General features: G+C 34.6%; 1 protein-coding gene across 2 annotated transcripts in view; it reads left to right on the top strand.

The window, feature by feature from the left end:
- Positions 1-22,348, top strand: part of LOC106669121 (dual 3',5'-cyclic-AMP and -GMP phosphodiesterase 11A-like) — a 203,154-nt gene that overhangs the window by 119,322 nt on the left and 61,484 nt on the right. For both annotated transcript variants that reach the window (XM_014398401.1, XM_014398402.2), the window contains 5 exons: positions 3,312-3,429; positions 3,502-3,767; positions 3,824-4,265; positions 11,650-11,814; positions 12,813-12,902. In XM_014398401.1, the coding sequence (XP_014253887.1) occupies positions 3,367-3,429; positions 3,502-3,767; positions 3,824-4,265; positions 11,650-11,814; positions 12,813-12,902 (1,026 nt within the window). In that variant the 5' untranslated portion in view covers positions 3,312-3,366. The remainder of the gene's footprint in view (positions 1-3,311; positions 3,430-3,501; positions 3,768-3,823; positions 4,266-11,649; positions 11,815-12,812; positions 12,903-22,348) is intronic.

Below are 22,348 nucleotides of genomic sequence, written 5' to 3'. Positions count from 1 at the left end.
TGGATGCAAATACGGTCCACCCCCGGATTTGTTACCGGGAACCCCTTCTCACCAACTACAACGTCACTGGAAATGATAATACGACGTTGAAATATAGGAAACACACGCCCGTAACATGCAGACACAAATGAAATCGACCTCATTTCCATTCATGTTTTATACACAACACGGTTATGCATCTCGTGGCTCTCGTTCACATTTTCTTTCCTTTTTTCCATATTTATCTAAAATCAGACTTTCATATTTTTATTTTTAAAGAACAATGATTGTTATATTGTATTTCACTAAATCTATACCGTCGCCAGGGATTTTTCTCACCCAAAGTTTTTTGCCAGTGAAGAGTTGGGACTATTCAACAACTCGTGCACAGAAAACCATTTGAAATAAAAATTATCTTTAATAATTTGTTTAATCAAAGCTACGATCTTTAGTTCTCAGTTTAATTTTAAAATGAATCAAGCAAACGGTAAAACAGAGTTTGACATAAAAAAGATACTAAAACTTTGGTAACGAATGGCACGTTAAATAGAAAGATAACGAGTACTAAATCAGATACAAACAGGACTTTTTTTGACAAATCCTTACAAAGTATTTTTTTCCGTGACCTAATTTATTTTAGCGTAAGAATTATATCTTATTCACAATAAAAAATGAACAAAAATACGATATTTTGTTAAGCAAGAATAACATTACATATTAATGGTATATAAATATGTGTATTATGAAGAATTGTTGATGAGAAACCCGAAAAAGGAATCTACGTGAATGGATTATGTTGGATCCTTTCCAAAAGATGTCTGGCGACATTTCATTTTATGGTTATCGATTTAGACGAGGTCTGGGATTTTTAAAGGGTCTGGCACCGAGAAATTGTCAATAAACTTTCACACATACTTATTATATTACCATCCAATCCTATTTAACTGACTGTGACGGCGAATATGCGGAGTTTAAACCAAGATAGCGTCCCATATGCATTCTTGGTACACGATGGAATATTATTTATGTGCGGACTTACGTATATGTCTCGGTACCAACAATACCAATCCCAACCTACCTCAAACATCCACAAGCACTTTGAACTTATTAAAAACTAGTGTTAAAAGTGGATACATGGAAATACATGCTCTTCACCGTACATTAACTTATCAACTTTGTCAACTTAACAAACCCAGTGGAACAAGAAACTATACTTTGGATAGTTATACATTATACTTTGTATTAGGTCCCCACACCATCGAGGATGATAGACGAAGTTATTTATTTACAAGATCTTAAGATATATTCATAGACAATGCAAACTTAACTACCACTGCATATCAGCAACCAACCAAGTTAGGTCCTTAGAGTTTGGAAGTACAATATAACGTAACTATATAATAATTATATTTTAATATAATTTGTTAAATAATTTACGGAGCAAAGTATATTTACAAATAAACCTTTACCTACTTATCTAGCTAGAAAGCACACTGACTTGGAATCCCCACAAAGTACTTCAGATATAAAATCATACCAGAAAGTATCAACTTGGCAGGTTTATTATGTATAAAGTACCAACTAACTTGTTAATCGGTTTCAGGTTAAAAGGAGGCGGCCTTTTTACGATATTACGCAGGGCGACCAATATTAGTCTATTGAGCAAACCCCATTATTATCTAGACCACTTCGTTAGGCTTAAGACTTTTTGTAGATCCCAAAGTTTATTATTGCCTCTCGTGTATATCCATCAGGCCTTGGCTTTTCCTCTTCCAGGATGGAATCTCAGACTGGAAAGGCCTTCGAACTAACGAGGAGATGTTTCTCTGGTTCTTCTTCTTCCTGGTCATATCTTCCCAGACTTGTGTCTGCTTCTCCGAGTTTATATGGAGTCTGGAGTGTCCCCTCAGCAGTTGTACTATCATAGTAGTCATAGGCTTAAACCCCTGCCGTTAGTTTCAGCGCAGGTCACTTGAATTTTTTTTTTTACCAGCCGAACAGTTATTCTTAACCTATTATCTAATGGTTGGTATGTTTTTGGCAATTTTGTACGCCATAAAAGGGTTCAGGGCCGAAAAACTGTCGTATACACGGGCCAGAAATGAATTTAAAATTTTTTTGATTATCTGACAACATGAAATTTTGAACCAATAATGAAATTTAGTTAGTAACCAGTCTATTACCGTTTGTGTTAACATAAAAAGGGATTTCAATGAAAAAAAAATCCTCCTGGGAGACAAGTGAACCGTGATGAGAACTTGCTGAGGAAGGACTTAGCCGCGCCGTCCCTCAACCCCTTTTCGCGACCCTTTTTATTGGATCAACTTCGATTGTTCTCAACCAATCACGGAGCATTCAAGGACAAATTGAGGGTAAAAGGAGAGGAAACCCCTGCCCGAATGACAAACCGGTCTCGGCTGCCAGAAAAACCGGGGGTTAACCCCGACCGTGTATCGCGTAACCGACATCCTACGGTTTTTTACACGTCGATTTTTTTTCGGGCTGAAGGTCGGATTCCGATAAATTAGGTCACGCCGACATTACATCCAATATAAAATCTGTCATTTCTAGATTAATCGCCTTTTTATCAGAGTCATTAAAGTATATTACCTATTACTAAATGATAAAGTAAACCGCTGTTACACGGCATTTTATTAGTCCTAAGGGGTTTGATAGCAGATGCTGTTTTATTTATGATCATAGACCGAATATATCGTTTAGGATATTGTATTGAGAGTACATAATAAAAGGCCCTTTTACCATTTTATTGATTGATTAAAGAAGATAGTAATATCATAGTAAAGCTTTCGAATACCCCTCATATGCTATGTAGAAGTTAAAAAATATAAATAGTATAGTACAGAATATTTACTTTTACACAACTTAATAATGCCATACATTCACATTATTTTAGCGCACGCTGGCACACGCACACACACGCGCGCACATTTTATAGTAGAGATTTTATGTAATAATATGTGAAAATGCATTTAAATATAAAAATAATTTAGCCGGGAAAACTAGTTGAATGAAATATGCTCAAAAGGTATGAAAGTTAGGCATCGTCAGGGGTCTACGAACGATAAGATAGCTCAGTATTACCATAAAAAATTGGAATTGTCCCCACCAGGTCAGCGTAATTGATAAAATATAGATCTGAACAAGCTTCAGACTTCTAACCTTTATAACGACAAAATGAAGTTCTTTGCATGAACACTGAATATATTTTTACCTTCCTATAATTTTTTTATTAAAGGCTAATTATGTATTATCAAAAAAATCAATTTATCACTTATAAAGCTTTTTTTAATTTATACTTTAATTTGTTTCAGGAGGTGGACTGTGTGGATTCTCTATAATGTAGACGCGCTTTAAATTTCAACAAAGATGACACAGCTCCGCTGGAGCGAGGTCGAGGAGTGGCTGGACGCTCACCCAGACCTCTTCCAGGTCAGTAGACAAAGCTGTTAAAAATCGATGAGCTTACTTGAACGTCGAGTTAACAAACAATGACTTTTATAGGACTACTTTCTAAGGAAGGTGGAACTGGCGTCGATCAATTCTTGGCTAGTATCCCACGGTTTTCTCACTATTCAAGATTACACGAGACGCGGATCCGGCAGCCCTCAACCCGAGGAGACGCAGCACAGGCGGTCGTCTTCAAAACGCTGCTTGAGGCATGAATTCGCCAGGGCAAAGTCTCGCTCGGTATTCAGGACCCACGAGGTGATGGGACCTCCTAGGGAAATGCAGGCAACAAGACGATCTTCCCTAAAGGACATGAGGAAGTACGTATTGAAATATACCCGAATACGTTCTGATTAATGACACGCATAATGTTTAGGTATTGCTCCCTTCCGCCTAATTCGATACACATGCTTTCCCTTCTCATCGAGTCGAAAGTACGACTGCCCGATGCGGGCCCTACACATTCCAGGTCTGCAAAGAAGGAATTGCTCCGCCAGCAAGGAGAACGCCAGTTTTTCCTATCTTCGGTGAGAGACATCGCGACCGACCTGGACCTGAAATCCCTCTCGCGTAAAACGGTCGACAACCTGGCCGTTCTACTCGACTCAGACGGAGCATCTCTCTTCCTGGTCGAAGGTCCCAAAGGCAAAAGGGTTCTCGTAAGCAAAGTCTTCGACGTCCACTCGGGCGCAGGCAGATTCCTCCTTCCGACGAACTACAGCTCCGGCGACAACGAAGTACAAGTGCCCTGGGGAGTTGGCGTGCTCGGGCATGTCGCGGAAACTGGGGAAACCGTACGTCTCCAAGTAGCTTGCGAGGTAAGATAATCCTATGGTAATTTCAGTGAGAAAAATATTTTTCAGTAATGAAAGTTCATATCAGGATTATTGTTACAAAATTTAGGTTGTGTTTCTGAACCCCAATGTTTTTAAATATATCAAATGTCAAACATAAAAACACAAATACAGAACAAAATTAAACTCAATTAGTTCCTGGGTCTTTGAACTGCAACGTTGAAAATTCCCAGGCTGTCGTGTTTGGAGCCAGTTTTTTTCCATTAACTTATACTTCCGTTTGCTATTAGAAATCACCTTATTTTCTACTGTCCCCATTCAAGAACTTTTGGATTGTCCTTAATCAAACCTAGTCTTGGAAACCAGATTTCTTTTTTCTCCCCTTTAATAAGCGCGTAAACTTCTAGTATACTACCTTATTTGATAAGGGATGTAATGTGTACGGACTCACTACAAACTTTGAAGACAATAAGGTTAAACGCCTAGTGAATGTTTTTACGATTACTTTTTATGATTAAGGTCTAACAGGATGATAACTCTTGTCCTTACAACTTTACACCAAAGGTTTTTAATTGTCTTTTAGTTTAATTTCATCTGTTTTCTGGGATATATGGTATTTTCTTGGGATATATTTTGTAAACTATAATTTTTTCTACAGTCCTGAATCTCGTAAACTCTTTGTATTCGTAATGAATTATTCAATGGAATTTTAAGTCACAGAATAAAATTTATTTTTCATGTGTGGTGTTTAGTGACCGTTAGTCAATGATTATTCGGAGATCGTGCGATGCGGTCTGGTGTGACGTAGGTTTTAGAAAAACATTTTCTTTATCGTGCCAACGTTTCGATCTTTATTGAGATCATCTTCAGGTCCTGGGATTTGTAAACATTGTTTGAATTTTACAAATACATGTATGTTTTTTCCATATGCTACATGTATTTGTAAAATTCAAGCAATGTTTATAAATATCAGGCTCTGAAGATGATCTCACTAAAGATCGAAACGTTGACATGGATAAGGAAAATGCTTTTCTAAAACCTACGTCACACCAGACCGCATCCCACGATCTCCGGATAATCGTTTATTTTTCATTTAATTTCATTACGTATTTTTCAAAATTTTATGTTACTATGTTGAATTAACTCGAAAGAAAAACAATCTTCAAATTAACTAAATTTTTATTGAGCTTTTATGGTGACTCTATTTAGTTCCTAGTAAGATTTAAAAATAAATTTTATATTTTTGTAACAGCCGCTTTCTCAATTCCACTAAATAGGTACGAAATAGCAAACACTTATTCCTATCTATTGTTTTTTTTAACTTTTTTAACGCTAAAAAGGAAAGAAATTTTTTACCCTACAATAATCTTTGTTTGGTTGGCGAATTAATTTGAAATACTGAACCCGCCCTCCACGTCCTCAACGACCACTAAATTAAAATGCAGATTTGTGCAAATTATGTGAGGGGTCACGTGAATTATTCGCATCGCCGCCAAAGCGGAATGATGTACAGGAGAAAGAGTACGTAACGTATTTTATATTAACCCCCTCTGTTATTGTTCCGGAGTTCATTGACATTTACTGAGAATTCGAAAAGTCCCCTACTGCTCTGGTATTGCACCAATAAGAAAATTACCCGTTTTTGCTATTACTTTCGAACGTTTACTCCATTGGCCACATCCGTTTTGAAACTAATCCTGATTGGATGTAAAATATGATATTAGACAATTTTTGCTTTTGTGCAATTTCCCAGTGTAAGAAAGTTTATATCAACCTAACGTATAAATATGGATTATTATACTTATATACATTCCCGAGACCTACTTAGATTTTATTATAAGACTTTCGAAATTTAATCTGAACAAAGTTTATGTTAAACCTTCTCTCACTTAGAAAACAAAAATTTGAGTAGAATGTAACTTTTCTAGAGAACTGTTTCATTTTCAATTCATCGGTAATTCAATTGTTCTGACATCTATTTACCAGCGGATGTGGTGTGGGTTTGTCTATTCAAAGGACACGCATTTACCCGACAAATGCGACATTGAAAAGTTTGCGGAATTAATCAGCTACATGGAAGGTCGCGAGAGAATTCCTCGATCCACTTTTCAACAGATTGCTTCAACTTCATCGGAAAACTTGCCACGACAAGAAAACTTTTACTGTTGACCCACTGACACGAAATAATTATGTACTTAACATTGAAATGACATAATTTTATCGATTCATACGACACGTTCAGCAAACGTTTAAAGAAAGCAAATCGTACAGTTAGATCACCTTCCCTGCCAAAAAAGAAAAAAGGTGCGTTATTGCTCAGCCCGCTGGCCTTGATCTTTTCGACAATTGATCAAAGTTCACTCAACTACATCAACATTCTACCGGCCAGAATCTATTTTCGATTCTCGCTAAGGCCGAGTTTTACGTAATCCCTTCTGTTCAAACACAGGAACAAAAAAAAGTACTAAAGCGCTGTCACGAACTTTTAGGTAATTTATGGGCCTGAAAGCTGAAACATTGTTGCGTCTTTTCTAGAAATACACAAGGCCGTCCTCGCAGTAGCACCACAACACAAATTCAGATTCTTTGAAGCAAGACCATAAAAGAAATCGATTGTTCAAACACAAAACGCGTGGCAGAAGACGAATCATCCTAACCCGTCTTAGAATTGGCTTTACTCGCGTTTTTGTTTTCTGTTTGGAGGAAAGGGCATTCAGTAATGTTGCTGAATGTTTCCCAGTTGATTGAAGAGTATCATTCCTTGGCTTCATATAATAGCATGAACAAGTAGGAATGCCTCCTTGATATGAAAATTGAGCTCAAAGACGTCTCGAAATTTTTTAGGCTCCCCTTTATGAAGCAAACACGAATGGTTTTTATTGTAGATAATCCTATTATTGTTTATATAAAAAGTTTTGTGATGGATGCACTCGGTGTTAACCACATTGTGAGGTAGTATTTATATGCGTGGTACAAAAGAGTCGATGGCGGAATATTGAGTACCCATCGATTTTCAACATGACTAGTTTTGGGAGCCTCAGGTCAGAACTGGGTTAGCCCAAGGACACAGTTTTTCAGGCTTGCGGTTTTAAAGTTTAGACCTTTGGTAGAAATTCAATTTTTTAACAACTTTTTATCTTTTTCTTCTCGACGTTAATAATTATACGCAATCTGTCAGGCCTAAAAACACTTATCTCATTTTTCCAATATTGGACGTACCCAGTTTTGTTCTGAGGGTGCAGAGTTATTGTAAGTATGGCTAATTAACATATTACATGTGTGTGTGTTTAGGTTAAAAATTGCAAGCGTTGAAGTCTGAAATGTTCATGTCGGCATTCCATGGAGAAAAAATAAAAATAAATAAGGCCCAATGTATCACTATTCATTGGTTATACCATACCGCATAACATGTCTGTCGTGCGGAAGTGTATAGTCTTCGATTGTCACCACCGCACCCCTTTTTTAATCGGACATCAATTCGACTCCCCACTGCCGGTTTTGAAGAAGCTAAAAGCGATTTAAATTTTGTAGTTCAACTTTAGTTTGAGATTGAAAGCGACTTAAATCAGTTTTAGTACACGTTTCAGCCTTACGGTTCACCAAGGCTGGACGAAGTACGTTGCAATTTCCCATGCATTTTTTCCATTTCTTGGCACTATTTCTCTACTGTGATAGTTCCACCATAATTCAGGAAATTATAGCGAACAACCCCTGCAGTACCACCAATCATTCGCCATAACCTTTTTTGGGTACAGATTTGGTTTCGGGAAGTGTTCCGGCGCTTCAGCCTTGTCCAACCACTGACCTGTACGCCTCCTGATTCGAACGAGAAATGATCATTTTGGTCGCGCAACAGAAGAGACGTGGAAATTTCAAAGCGTTGATTTCTTTGGGCTTCGGTTAGTCCGTGCGGTACCCACTTGTCATGCTTCTTCACTTTACCAATTTGCTCCAGATGGCGAACAACGGTTGAGTAGTCAACCCTAAGCTTTTGCGTAATCTTCGTAATTTGTTCCAGGCATACGCGACCTTCCCTGCTTTCCAGATCGAAATCTCTGAAATAATGGCTGCACAATGTATTCGCTATTGCTTCCCTCCCCCCCAAATTGTACGCGCGGTTTGTGCTGCACTTCGCCCAAGTTTACATTGGTACAAATAAATTTGACGCAAATGTAGTTTAGACATATTTAATTTCGCAGTTTCTTTCTATTATAAAAATCAATATAAACTAAAATGGTTTGGATAAAAGATAACAGTTAACAGTCTTTATTATTATCTATAAATTAAATTTAAAGATTAGCTTTGTTTGCATGACAAGCACTTGCGAAAATAAAACAAATTTTCAAAACATGAATTAATTTTGCATCAACCAATAATCGCAATAATTTCTAATACTTTTACCGTCAAACTCTAACTCCTCATTCGGCAAAAAAATACAGCTTAGTGTAAAAGTTAAATAAGAAAGATTACGTCACCATTGGAAAGTAATGTTTGTCTCAAGACGTGACCGATTTAACATTTGTCTAACGAATTCTCCCGTGAGAAATTCGGTTGAACAGAGAAGTTCAACTAAAGTTTCAATCTGGCAAACGTTTACTTAGAAAATTAATTAGTTTTATTTCCATTATTTCTTACAAATTTTACTGGCTGATCGATAAATTGGTGCATAACAATGTTTGACATTTCAAATAGTAAAAATTATAAAACACACGGTACATATATGCATATACAGCGAGGAAGGTGTCCTTTTTAGAAGGCCCGGCTGAATTTTTCTTGAACCAATGATGCTATCAAAAGGACAAAAAATACGTATTTAATATATTTTAGTCTAATTTCAAATTTTTACCTTTTTTGGGAAAAAAATTATATAGGGTACCTAAACCCAGTTCAACTTCAAAATTTCACATACCACTCTATATACCCTGACTCATCATTTTAAAGGATTTTATACGGTGAAAACAATGGTGTAATCGGATTTTAAATTGGTCAAAAAATGAGAAGTTCTGGAAAAACGTTGGCCTTTATTGTGTACATTCTGTCATTGTTTGTCAAACTCGCATTATAAGCGCAAATTTTAATTCCTGGAACTAAGTAAATTTTACAGTAATACCTATTCGTTATATTCAATATACCATTCAAAATGAACCGAAGAGCATATTTTTCCGATCAACATCGAGTTGATATGAACGCTTTATTGATAGTGGTGGTATTGCTGCATCGTGCAGTCGAATTGTATTCCCAGAAATTTCCTGATCACCCCAGAATAAACCACAAAAATGTATTCGTGTTGCTCGCAACAAGAACATTCGGATCAGTTGCAATTCCAACACCAAGAAATCGTCAGCGTTATTGTTAAAAAATTTAAAAAACAAACAATAATTTGGTTTGCTATTTATCAGTTTTATTTCATGTTCGAACTGCCTCCCTTGCGAAAAGATGCAAAGATTTGCTTTAAAAGAAGATTAAAAATATTTTAACCACTTTTCACGTCTTGCTCAGAGCGATAGAGCCAGGGCAGACAGATTGACAAGCATTTTCTATTCTTTGTCGCAGTTCTTCAACAGAGGTTGCTGGGTTATGATTGGCATAGAGACTGTTTTTTAAATGGCCCCCAGAAAATAGTCAGGTGGAGTTAAATCGGGTGATGAGGAAGCCAACAGATCGGGTCATGAGGTTCTATCCACCTTTCCCGGAAGTGACGTATCAAATAATGTCTCACCTGGAAAGAATTGTGTGCGGGGCATCCATCAACCTGGAGATTCATTCTTTGTCGTTGTTGCAAAGGAACATCATCTAATAGTGTTTGTAAAACCGTGCAAAACTAAAACCCGTCTAATATTTCGGAGAGAGGAATTCGGATTTTCGCGAACACACAATAAAATTAATCCATATTTGCTTAGTGGTCTTAATTGACCATAATAATTATTCAAATTAATTATTCTTTTTATCTAAGGTTTGAATCTCAACTGAAAAAACTTAAATAAAAAGAATAATTAATTAGAATACAGTAAAATAAGCAGCTCCTCGACGAAATTACGATGCCGGTTTCTTGGTGTTGGAACACTATTTTTCCTCTTTTTTGACCAATTAAACACCGATTGCACCATTCTTTTCATCGTAAAAAATCCTTTAAAATGATGTGTCAAAATGTATAGGGTCATATTTGAAATTCTTTATATGAACTTGGCCTGCGGTACCCTGTATAATTTTTTTCCAAATTTTGAATAACGTCATTGGTTCAAGAGAAATCAGCCGAGCCATCTAAAAAGAAAANTATATATATATAGGTCAGTCAGTTAACGCAATGCAGGACAACCTTTTTTTGCGCTTGCTGTCATAACTCATCTGCTTTTTTCCCCAAGTAAAAGTGAGTCAAATACAATTTTATATTCAGTGGCGTTTAAAAAGAAGTTGACCAGTTTTATTTAACAATATTTTTCCAGTGTTTTAAATGGTCAGTAATATTTTATTAACGAGTATTTATAATGAGCTAAATAATATTAGCCAATGATTATCAACAAATCATTACACATCGCATTGTATTTCGTTTACACATGGAATTCAAGTCGTGTGGGCAATTAAACTTCATTAAATCTAAAGGTTGCAATAATTTGTTTATTCTGTTCCATACAGCATCAAGGTGGTACAAGTTATCAAATTGTCATAAATTTGATTCATGTTGGAATGACATCCTGTATCAACGAGGCTGTCCTCTCGATAGAAAAAGATACTATTTGTTACTAGGTAGACTGAGTACTTGAACGAGGTAAAGATTAAAAGAAAACAGAAAATTAAATTAAGCTTAAAGTAAACTGAGGAGTGCGACAGTTTGAACCGTACCATATAGGTTTAGCCTATATTCGCTGTAGAATAGATTCTCTAAAAGTTTATAAAGGAAGTGACAAAATTCAAAGCATCCACCCGAAAAATATTCTGAAACTGATCAGAAACATCTTATTAATACATGGTATATGGCCGAGGATAGGTCATTTTATAGTCACGCAAAGCGTATTCAGCGCTCTTTCGTCACAATAGAGTTCTGAAGGTTTATATAGAATCACCTTAAGTTGATTGCTCAAAAAAGCAATTCTCACAAATTTTATGTTGCCCCATACTGTTATAATCAATAAGTCTTATTTTAATAATTTACCCCACAAATAAACATGCGAAATTGATACATTAAAACAATGATAATTGTTTTATATTATTTCGGTATTTGTTTTTATTCTTTTAAGTTGCGACGTTTAAAAATGGAAACGTTCATATTGAAATAAATGGAGTCTGTTTCAAAGGATGGTTGTCAGTGAGGGAAAAAATTCACGGTACAAACAATACACAGGAATAATCGTTTTGGGCCTTCTGCCTAACCTATGATCCTGGCTTTAATTAACTTTTTTCTACTCCCCAGGACCCGCGTTTCGATGATGAAGTCGACAGGATAACCGGATATCATACCGAGTCCCTTCTCTGTATGGCAGTCAGAAACGCACACGATGAAATCATCGCAGTGGCACAGGTCATCAACAAGAACCCGGAGAAGGATGATGGACATTTCACAACAAAAGACGAAAAGGTAAACGAACAAATTTAATGTAAAATTCAGAATGTTTTGAGAAAATCGAAATCAATACGTGACGTTGCCTTGTCCTGATTTATTTGAAATTTTTAATTCTTTATGTTAGTTCTGATACAGGTATATGTTTCTATATCTAATAGCATTTAAACGGAAATCATAAAACAAAATGAAATTCATATTCATTTTGCTGAATAGTATCTACTTATAATAAAATATAACTTTTTTTTAGCTACAGTTATGAAGTTTCCTCGAAAATCTATGTTTATTTATTACGTTTTTCCTATATTAGTCTTATACTAGCTTGTATATCAAAATGTGTTTATTTTTATAATATACTTCCATTTTAAAGTAAATGTAATAAAACTGAACATTAAAGAAAACTCAAAATTAATATTTGTTCTGTTGAGGCGAACATTTATATAAAATCGCTAGACTATTTTATATGAAAGTATACACATTTTGGTTAGGTCACAAGATATGACAGGTTATTAATGATGGTAGGGTTAGTGAAACGTCATAAGTGAAGTCATATATTGCCTTTTCTACCGATCAAGGTTGTCACGGAACCGATCAATTATTTAAAGCTAAAAATTGTAATTAATTTCAAGTCTAATATCAAATTTCCGTCGCACAATTCTCGATAAATGTGTTTGGACAATTTATAAAATACTTGCGTAACCCCGGTGACCTACCATCGGCCTGTTTGAGTATTAAACAGTCGAAAGCCTCGGAACAAGCAGCCATATGTTCTTTGTTTGCCATTACGGGCAAATGCCAGCGGATCGATCGGTCCTGTTTACTAATGCTAAGTAGGTTTACTCTTGGCAAATTGTTTAAGAAAAAAAATAGTCTCATCACACAAAAGCCGGGTATTTAGGTTCCAGAACAGACCGACATACTTATTTCATCCCTTGGAACCAACCCTTCGTGCAGTATTCATTGAATTTAAAAAATAAAATAAAAACATGTTACCTATATTAGTTTTTGCCCAACAGGTTTTCGAGACATATCTTCAATTCGTCGGCATTGCTCTGACGAACGCCCAAATCGTTGAAACATCCAGACAAGAATTCGAAAGAAATAGGGTGAGTGTTCTTCTTCAATCAAACAATTATTTTTAATACTATAAACATAAAATTTACATTATATTTTATTATATAAATATGTTTTTGAAAAAACTATATGTAAACAATTAAAATAAAAGGGAAATCGGGTAAAATGTAACTGAAAATTGTCGAAAATATAGTACGGTGGAGCTGAATATTATCTGTCTTGTGCTAGGAATAGTCTGAAGGACAGAGGAAAATACATTCATAAATTGCACATGTCTTTTTAAAAAAAAGAGCTTTCGCAGATATTAATGTTAGTGGAAAAAGGGTGTGGGTTGCCTGGCACATTAACCGGTGACGAAGAAGCAGAAATGGAAGAAAATAGGCACGACGAGATCAAAAGACCTTGCCCATAGTGTACGTTCAAACAACCAGCAGATAGAAAAAGAATGTTAGCATATGCAATAAAAAAAAATCGGGGAATCCGCTGGTAATCCTTCACCATCTCTCTCTCTCTCTCTCTCTCTCTCTCTCTCTCTCTCTCTCTTTCTTTCTCTACTGTAATAAAATTGTTAAATTTACATTGTTTGCAATGTTTTAGAAAGGAAAATAGATGGATTTTGTGATGTTTTATATCTTTTTACTTACTTTCAATGCTTGGAAAGTTATGAATTATGGGCTGCCTGAATGGTCGGTTTTGAAATATAAGCTTCTTATTGCTCCTGGAAAATACCAAAGGATTCGGTCATGTGCGTGGAAATTGCATTATCGTACTGCTTAAACGTGATCTACATACAAGAGAAAAAGAGGCGGGGAAATCAGAGGAAAATGTAAATATTTTTTCCAGTCCGTGACAGGCAATTTTCACGCTTCGAACTCGACATACGGATGAATTTTACAAAAATATAATTCGCCGAATTGTAATCTGTCAAATAAATTATTTGTAATTGAATTTTTAATACAAAAGACTTATAAAAATATTGTCTGGTGCAAGAAGACTAAGATGTTGCAAAATCAAAATCGCCAGTATTTCAGATGAGATAAAGTCGTTTTTATACTGAGTAGATATGATACTACGTTAAGCCGCCGTTTTAGAAAATTTGGTATTCGTCTTTTGTCAAAATAGCCCGTAAAATATTGTCTAGTGCCCCCCCTTTAAAAATAACAAATAACTATTATTATCATAAAATTATATAAACCTGTACGAAAGACTCAATCAACCACTGTTACTCAAGGAACAATTAGGAAAATTATATACACTTCACGTTAAAGGGTTATATTTTGGGAGAAAAAAGGGCACAAAAACCTAGAAAGTTCATTAAACGCTGCTTGTTCAAAACGCATTGAAAAATGGATAAATTAAATAAAAACAATTTCTTATTTAAAATCTTATCTAAACATATTATTTTTACACTGATTTTGTATTGAGTTTCATTTTTATGATTTTCGATGCCAATTAATTTAAACAAGCATACATCATTAGCATAAAAAGTACAGCAGAAGGGCCCTAGAAACAATAGAAGGTTATTTTTAAATGATCCATGGCGAACAAGCAAATATTTTTAAACGTATTGTTCTTTTATTATGAAAACCCCAAACCAAAGCATTTCTGAGAATTATTTTCAATACAGTTTCATCCTTTGGTCATACAACAATCTACCCTAAATAAAATAATATATTTCTACTTAAATTAATTGATCATTTATGTAGATATAATTAATGTTTTAATAGGATTGTAAGTTGTTTTTTTCTATTCTGTTCTAAAAATTAAAACATTTTACACGAAATTCATTTGGTAAACTAATTTATGAGATTGTATGGATTTTTAGATGGGAAAACTCAAAATGAAAAAAAAGTCCGTCTTTTACAACAATAATTTTAATTAAATTTTATTTATGAACTTTACTGAAAAGTCTTGTTAATCGCTTGTAGATGTAAATTAAGAACATCCTTGATCATCCTAGTCTGCTTATCCTCGCCGTGTTGGGATTTCGCCATCATCAGCATGTCTGTGATTTCAGGAAGTTTTGTTTTCATAAAGTTATGAAGTGTGGGGAGCGTGTGTAGGCATTATTTTGGCTTGTTGTTGCCTTAGGCGGATTAAGTTTGGTTTTTTTTGTCAAATAGGTGCGTTTTGTTTATTATTTATTTTTCTTAATCATAACCAAAACGACGCCGCAAAACGAGACATTATGTGAACTACCATAAGTAGAAAAACAAACGTACACACAAACTAATACATTCAACAGATTAGAAATTAAAACAGCCTAGATGACCGTGACCAAAATGGGAAAATACTAAGAATAAAATATTGACAAAACCAACCCACTTGGAAAAAAGGCATACACGCCATAACATGAAAATACGGAAATAAATACATCAAACAGACAGAACGAAAAATAAAAGAAAGATACAAAGAAAATATAAAATCATTTAGTGATAATGACGTCAATCAAACAACACAACTCATCTTACAGCAAACCATCACGAACCTTCAGCAATTCAGACAAGCATATCGCTACAACTATACTTCTATTAAATTATGATCGTGTGACCATTCATACAACAATGCTATTTCATAATTTATTACATACACAAAAAAAGTTTAAATGATAGGATAAGAACTAATATGTTTAATCCTTTTTAAAGAGATAGTTCCTACTCACAGTAAGTTGTTTTGCAACGATCCGGATTTCGAGCCCTTAGCTCATCATCAGGTTGAAGGAGTTCTACAACCACGTTTCTCCACATGAATTGCAAAAGTCAGCCATTCATCATTTCTATTAATTTGCTGGTCAAAGCAGTAATGGGTTATTACACAATCAATAATATTACCTCCACTTACTTAAAATCAGTTAATAAACAAGTACTTTTAAATCTTTATTATAAATTAAGACTTTCATGCTCAGAAATCAACAAGTCAATATGGTTCAATTCCTCATACGTTTATTCTATATTATTTATTTGTATTATTGGAAACGTAGTGAGGTCTAGGACTTAGTTATAGAACATGATAGGGAACTCTGATATAAATTGGAAAACATGACAGAACGTCCTTATATTCATACATCTGAATTATTGAAGTAATAAAGATACATCTGTACGCAGACGATATACAGGGTGAGTTCGGCTCTCCCCTATATATTTTTTATAGGGGCGTTTTTGATAAAAACCCCCGGGCACATAAACTTTTATTTTTTGTCTAGTTTCTCATGTACCAAAAAGTTTTGATTTAACTCTCAAGGATAACGGATAGGAATTTAACTATTTCAAATACAATTTTTTTTAAATATATAAACGAACTCTTCTAAACTTCTTCAACCAAGAACCAATTCATGTATTTATCTTTTTAATCGACAGTAGATTAATTGCTCGTGATACAATAATTTCTAGACGCATAGGTTAATGAAAAAAAATCGGTTTACAAATACAAATTTTAAGGAATTCTTTTAACCCGTTATCAGGTATAGTTATATCAAAACTTTTTGACGCCATAAGAAAATAGACAAAAAGTAACAATTTACGTGTCTTGGGGATTTTCACAATAACGCCTCATTAAAAAAATATAGAGTAAGCAGAAGTTAAACCCACCCTGTATTATAGTGTGTAAAAAAATATCAACTTATTAGAGGCTTTTTGTCACCGTTTCATTGACCACAAAAAGCCGCTAATAGATGAGGGCAGCATCTAAATTTATAATTTTTACAAAAAGGGTGGAAATTCTGTGTCAGAAGGTTAGAATTTTATGGGGAAGAAAATCAGTCATTTATCAATCAGTCATTTTAACTGATTACTTACAACGTACAGACATTTACTGATAATTTACAAAAAATGGTATATTTGACAAGTTAGGAGTAAAGGGTTTTGATCCAATGTCCATCAGGACCTGGTACAGCTTTCAGCGATGTTCTAGGTATTTAATAGCGATTATCTTTCCTATTCTATTCATGTTTTCGTTGTTAGACGTATCGACCACTTTTTCACTCACGAACACTGGATCAAGTTATTCTGTTGTTACCAGATCTGTGGGCTTCAGAGATGAAATTGTACAAACAATTCGTTTTACTTTAAAGCTCCATTTTTCATTTGTTTTTAAAATCACGAAGTCGGGTTCCTTTCCTCTATCCAAAAATTCCAGAGGAAATGATATTGGTTTTTCAAAATTAAACAAGTTGCTTAATAAATATGGTTGGGCTTTCACATGTACAGATGAAATTATTAATGATTGGCTCCCAACTAATTTTCCTAACCAGAATTAGGGAAGTTCAGCAAAAGAATTTCTTAAAGAGGCTCCTTATTCAACTTTTTTCTCTTTAATGATTTGCACCTTCCTTTCATCCTCTGCTTATTTCATCCTCTTTAGCAAATCTTTTCCGTCTCTTTGAGCTGCGACCACAAAATAAATCGCGAGAAGATATTTAAAAAAAGAATAATTAATTGGAATAAGTAATATAGTCAATTATGACCACTAAACTCATATGAAATATTTATAAACTTTGTACTCTCGAAATCTAATGATCAACGAATTGTGTTTTTTAGGCAACTCGGGTGCAAAGAAATGTATATTTTATTTTGTGGCTGAATTCTCAATTTTATCGGATTTCGGTCTCTTACATCTTCGGTGCTGCAGCTTTTCTTGGTTTTAGTTTTCCGGATCCTGAGTGGTAAAAAAATTGTAAGCCTCTAGCTCGTTAAGTTCGTGTATGTCAGCAATATTGGTATCGAATGATACCTCAATTCATTGGTGATTATTACTTTGTCTTAAATGTTGTCTGATTTCTATCTGTTTGTGAAAGGTTAAGCTTTGATATATTCAATATGCAGTTATTATTTTATAATTATTCATATTTAGCTATTTTCATGATGTATCATCTTATTATGACCAACACAAGTTTGTGAATTTTTTTTGTCACTCAATGCGAATTATCCGACAGACGGATTGTTATCCGTCCATATCGTACTGTACTTTTGTAAAGTTTTTGTTCTCGTGTACAACACGAACAGATCAAATAGCATATCTTCTCTGCCCATCTATCTACATTGTAGAAGGTTTTTGTTTGTTGTATATTACACCTATGTTGAAATAAGAATCTTTTATCTAACTTAAAAGGTGAAAGGTATTACTAAAAGACAACAAGAACTTCCGGTTGACATAGACTTCACTCGACCTATCCATTCATTTTCAATGTCATTCGAATATTCACCGGTATCTTTTATTCGTCTCGTTCAGCTGTAGTGATCTACTCGGGAAAATAATGTGTACGGAACTGTCTCGAACTTTCTGCCCTGTCATTAATCAATTTCCCATCATCGCAAGAGCCGCGAAGCACACGAGGGGGAGCGAACTCGTTTATCACGGCAATATTTATATTACCCTGGCTAATTCTCGTTTCAAATTGAATTCCACTTATCATGTCTCAAAAATTATGACCGGGACACGTTTTTGGAAACATTAAAAACCATGCAGACTTTGTCCTCTTAAGGTATAATTCAGCAATTCAAGCAAAGACTATTGCATTTCTGGCATATTGTTTTTTTTTTCGTAAAACTTGCGAGGACTAATTTTTTCTTTGAATTTATCATTAATTTTTTTACGATCTTGCATAAAAAAGGGAAAAGGTAAATGTACTGACAGGCAAAAAATTCCACTCAACTGTTTTTTTTCTCGATAAAAGAAAATTCTGTTCTTAATTGTCTCTGTGTTTTCAACAATAAATATTTGTTCATGCTATGTATTACACTGGGAATATCAATTAGTCGTAAGCATTTAATCCTTAATCCAAAACAAGGATAAAAGATTTTTCAATGTTTAATTTTTATGGAATTTAAAACGTTTATTCTGTCTCAAATGAATTCTGAAGCAATAAACTGTTTAATTTTCATCTTTGTTTTCTTAATTTAAATTTTTAAACTTAAAAATGCCAGTGTTGAGGATGTTGCGCGTGGTTTGGCACTTACCAATGATGGACGTTCTATCGGAGTTCCCTACGAGAGACGGCGTTAGACGTTTTCGAGAAACTGCCTACTATAGATAGACCTTTCTGGACGCCCTAAGATAACAAAATCACAGGACGACCGTTTTTTGACTCAGTGATAGTGTGTACGGGAATTTCAATGGATTGTCTCACAGAGTTGGTTGTGTTCCAAATGGTTGTACGTGGAGGGTCTTTGACTGCCACGCGCTATGTGGATGAAATTTTGGAACTTCATGTGTTGCCTATCCTCCTAATCCTACTCTAAAGCCCGATAATGCCCGTCCACATGTCGCTCGCATAGTGCAAACGCACCTACAATCGCACACGATCATCATAACATCAGGGTCTTAGCTTGGCCAACCCGTTCTCCAGACTTGAACCCCATCGAACTTTTATGGCATAACCTCAAAAGTGAATAAGAGCACGTCCATCACTTCCTGTTACACTCCACGATCTTGAAAAGACTCTTCTTAAAGAATGAGCCAATTTACAACCTCCAGCAAAAAGATATTACCAGACTAGTAAAAAGTATGCCGAGGCGTCTTCGAGATGTAATTAAGGCAAAAGGAGGAAATTTGCGATATTGAAATGTTAATGAAAAATCTAAAATTAAATTAAAACAAATTTTATCTGTTTTTAATTTTTTTTTTGTTATTTTTCATTTTCCTTAGCAATTTACTTTTTTTTACTTTTTTAAATAAAGACTCAATTATTAAACGTTGAAAAACGTGAAACTTTGATTAATATATAAAAATATATACAGATCAAGTTATCTTACAAGTAGGCGGAATGTTTTGCCTGCCACTATATAAAAAGAAAACCTATTACCTTCCTGGTAAAGGTTTAAAAGAAATATAAAACGAAAAAGAAAAAAAAAGAAAAAAAATCCACTACTGAAATCTTTTTTAATTGAAAAAATGTTAAATTTACAATGAATAGTCTCTGTAATAGAGGAAACTGAAAGTACAAACGAACGTTACCGCCTGCTGTTAGGAACAATTCAATTTTCTGTATTTATGCGGAGAATTTCCCTGGTCGTGACTTAACTCCAACCGGGCGTACTACCGAAATAAAATAAAAATGTTCTTCTGATCAAGCTCTCTTTTATAAATTAATCAGCTGTGTTTCACCCTTCTATCTTGATACCAAAAGCCAAAAAAATTGTTGTGACGTCTCACCCTATTACAGTGGCGCGGATATAAGTCGAATCGTCGAAATAAAGAGCGTAATTATATCTGTTAAGAAGAAAAGTTTTGCTTTACAAGCTTTCTTCGTTATGTTCCAGATTAAATATCGATGAATCGTTTTTACTTCTATCTAAAAATAAAACACATTCAACAATTATTATTGTTCAAAAATTTAATTGATTTAGCACTCCAGTCAAGTTTTATCCTCTTTGGACGGTAAAAGCACGGTTGTTAAACGATTCTGGTTTATATGCGGTTTTTTGAAGCTGCATGACACACAGTTTCGCTGTAACCAAATCAGAACATCACATTCCGACTGTTGTATCAGCCATTGTTTGAAAAGCCAATTTATGGAAATGCAACAGATCCTATTAGTATTTAAGGGTTCTGCGGACGTGGGATTTATTCAGAAGCCGCCCCAGGGTAACAACGGTTGGATTTGAATTTACAAGGGGAGGGGGGAATTTAAAAGGTAAAATTCCTGACCTCGCATCAACAACGTAATGAATGAACGGTGAATTGTTTTTTGTTTTTGTTTTTTTAATTTCCATTAAATATTTGTACATGTTCATAACGGAGCTTTTATGGTATGCTCGTCAATTGGATAATTGTTTTTCCTTTTTTATTGAATTTAACTGTAATAACAACAGTACGTTTTGTAAATTTTACATACCTGTGTTCATAAATATACAGCTTATAGATCCTAAAAATCGATTTGAAAATTGAGCTTTAGATATCATAGACATAATGAGAGCATTATAGACGAAGAGAAAAATTTTAGTTTATAAAAAAATTCTGTTAATTTTAAATGGTATACATGGCTAGTTGACTAGTCTTAGTGCGAATGTTGTTACACATTCATCTTTAAATTATTTGAGTTTTGTTTTATGGAGAGGACCGGTCTGAAAGATGGTTTGGTCCTTTCCTAAGGTTTAATCGGCCTGTCATCGTTGGTCTGTCAGATGCGTTTCTGCATTTCAGCATCATTTGACTAAAATTATGTTAAAAAAAAATTACTTTGACAGAGCAAAGCAGCGGGGATATGCAGTCCAAAATTTATTATCAACGACTGAATCAACCTTATCCAGCTTTTTCGAACTTTTACTGCACGTCATCACCTGATCCGGTGTTTCTATCCATCCATTTTTTAATAAAACAGAACAATTTTTCCGCTGGGTTTGTCATTTATACAGTTATTCATTTAATCCTAACAGGGTTCGGTCCCTATAAGTTTTTGTTCGATTTGTAGATTTGCATTAAAAAAATATTGGGATTGCCATTTTTTGATAGATAAATGGTAGATATGAGCTATTTACAAAAATTGAAATAGTTAGACATATTGCGGTTTTGGGCGCTGGCTGACATGGCGATTTGGTAAGAAGGCTCCCAAAAGTAGCATTTGAATAAATTGTTGTGCTCATTTCTTTTATGTTTACAGGCAATCCATTTAAAATACTGTAATATTTACTAGAAAAGACCTTAATCAGATAGTGAGGCAAGATTTGTTCGTTCCATTTCTGCACATTTTATTTGTGCCCCATGTTGTCCAGTGGCTCTGCAGCAGCATTATTTGGGCTTATTAAAGATAGCTCTTTTTATTTTAAATTTGCATGCAGGGGCGCTGGAGGCCGGAATGGTTAAGGTAACACGGCGAATAATTACTCTGATGGTCTTGGGTTCGAATCTCAGTCGACCAATGTACTTTCAACAAACCACCCTAACGCCGGGAGTTGATATGATTTTTGATGTTGCAAACTCCGTAAAAAACGCATTTGGTCATTTAGAGCTTATAAGTATTATAAATATTATGTAGTACACTGTCATGAAGAACAGAATAGCTTCCAGCATGTCGTTATTCAGTATTTTCTGGTTTGGAAGTATTTAAGAACAGACAATAATGAAAGGACGACTATAGAGTTAAAAGCTAAAAGGACTACGTACTGCAAACCTCCGTTTCTGAAAAAAATATTATCTAAGTGAAACGAAAACAATGTGAAAAAATACCGTTGGTTTTGTGAGATCAACATTTTGGTTTTACCTATTGATCTGTAAAAAAATAAAAATTAATAACAGTGACTTAATACGAAAAAAACTGCTGAAGAATGGTTTTCCTAGATGCCATAGCTTTTTCTTAGTTATTTTAGGGCAGGATATGTTCTGTTGCCTCTGTATCCTCTAAACGAATTCCAAATTGGGAATCTGTTAATAGTCATATTTTTGTAATTTTTTATTGGAGCCATAAATATACATGTTAGGGTTTTTAATTCTGATGGATACGATTTTCACTTCCAACTATTGGGTTTTTTATGCGAGTAATCTT

The sequence above is a fragment of the Cimex lectularius genome, unplaced genomic scaffold, assembly GCF_000648675.2.
Source record: "Cimex lectularius strain Harlan isolate CLEC.00 unplaced genomic scaffold, Clec_2.1 scaffold283, whole genome shotgun sequence".
NCBI lineage: Eukaryota > Metazoa > Arthropoda > Insecta > Hemiptera > Cimicidae > Cimex > Cimex lectularius.
Note: the sequence above shows the minus strand (reverse complement) of the source record. Positions and strands in the feature narration are given on the sequence as shown.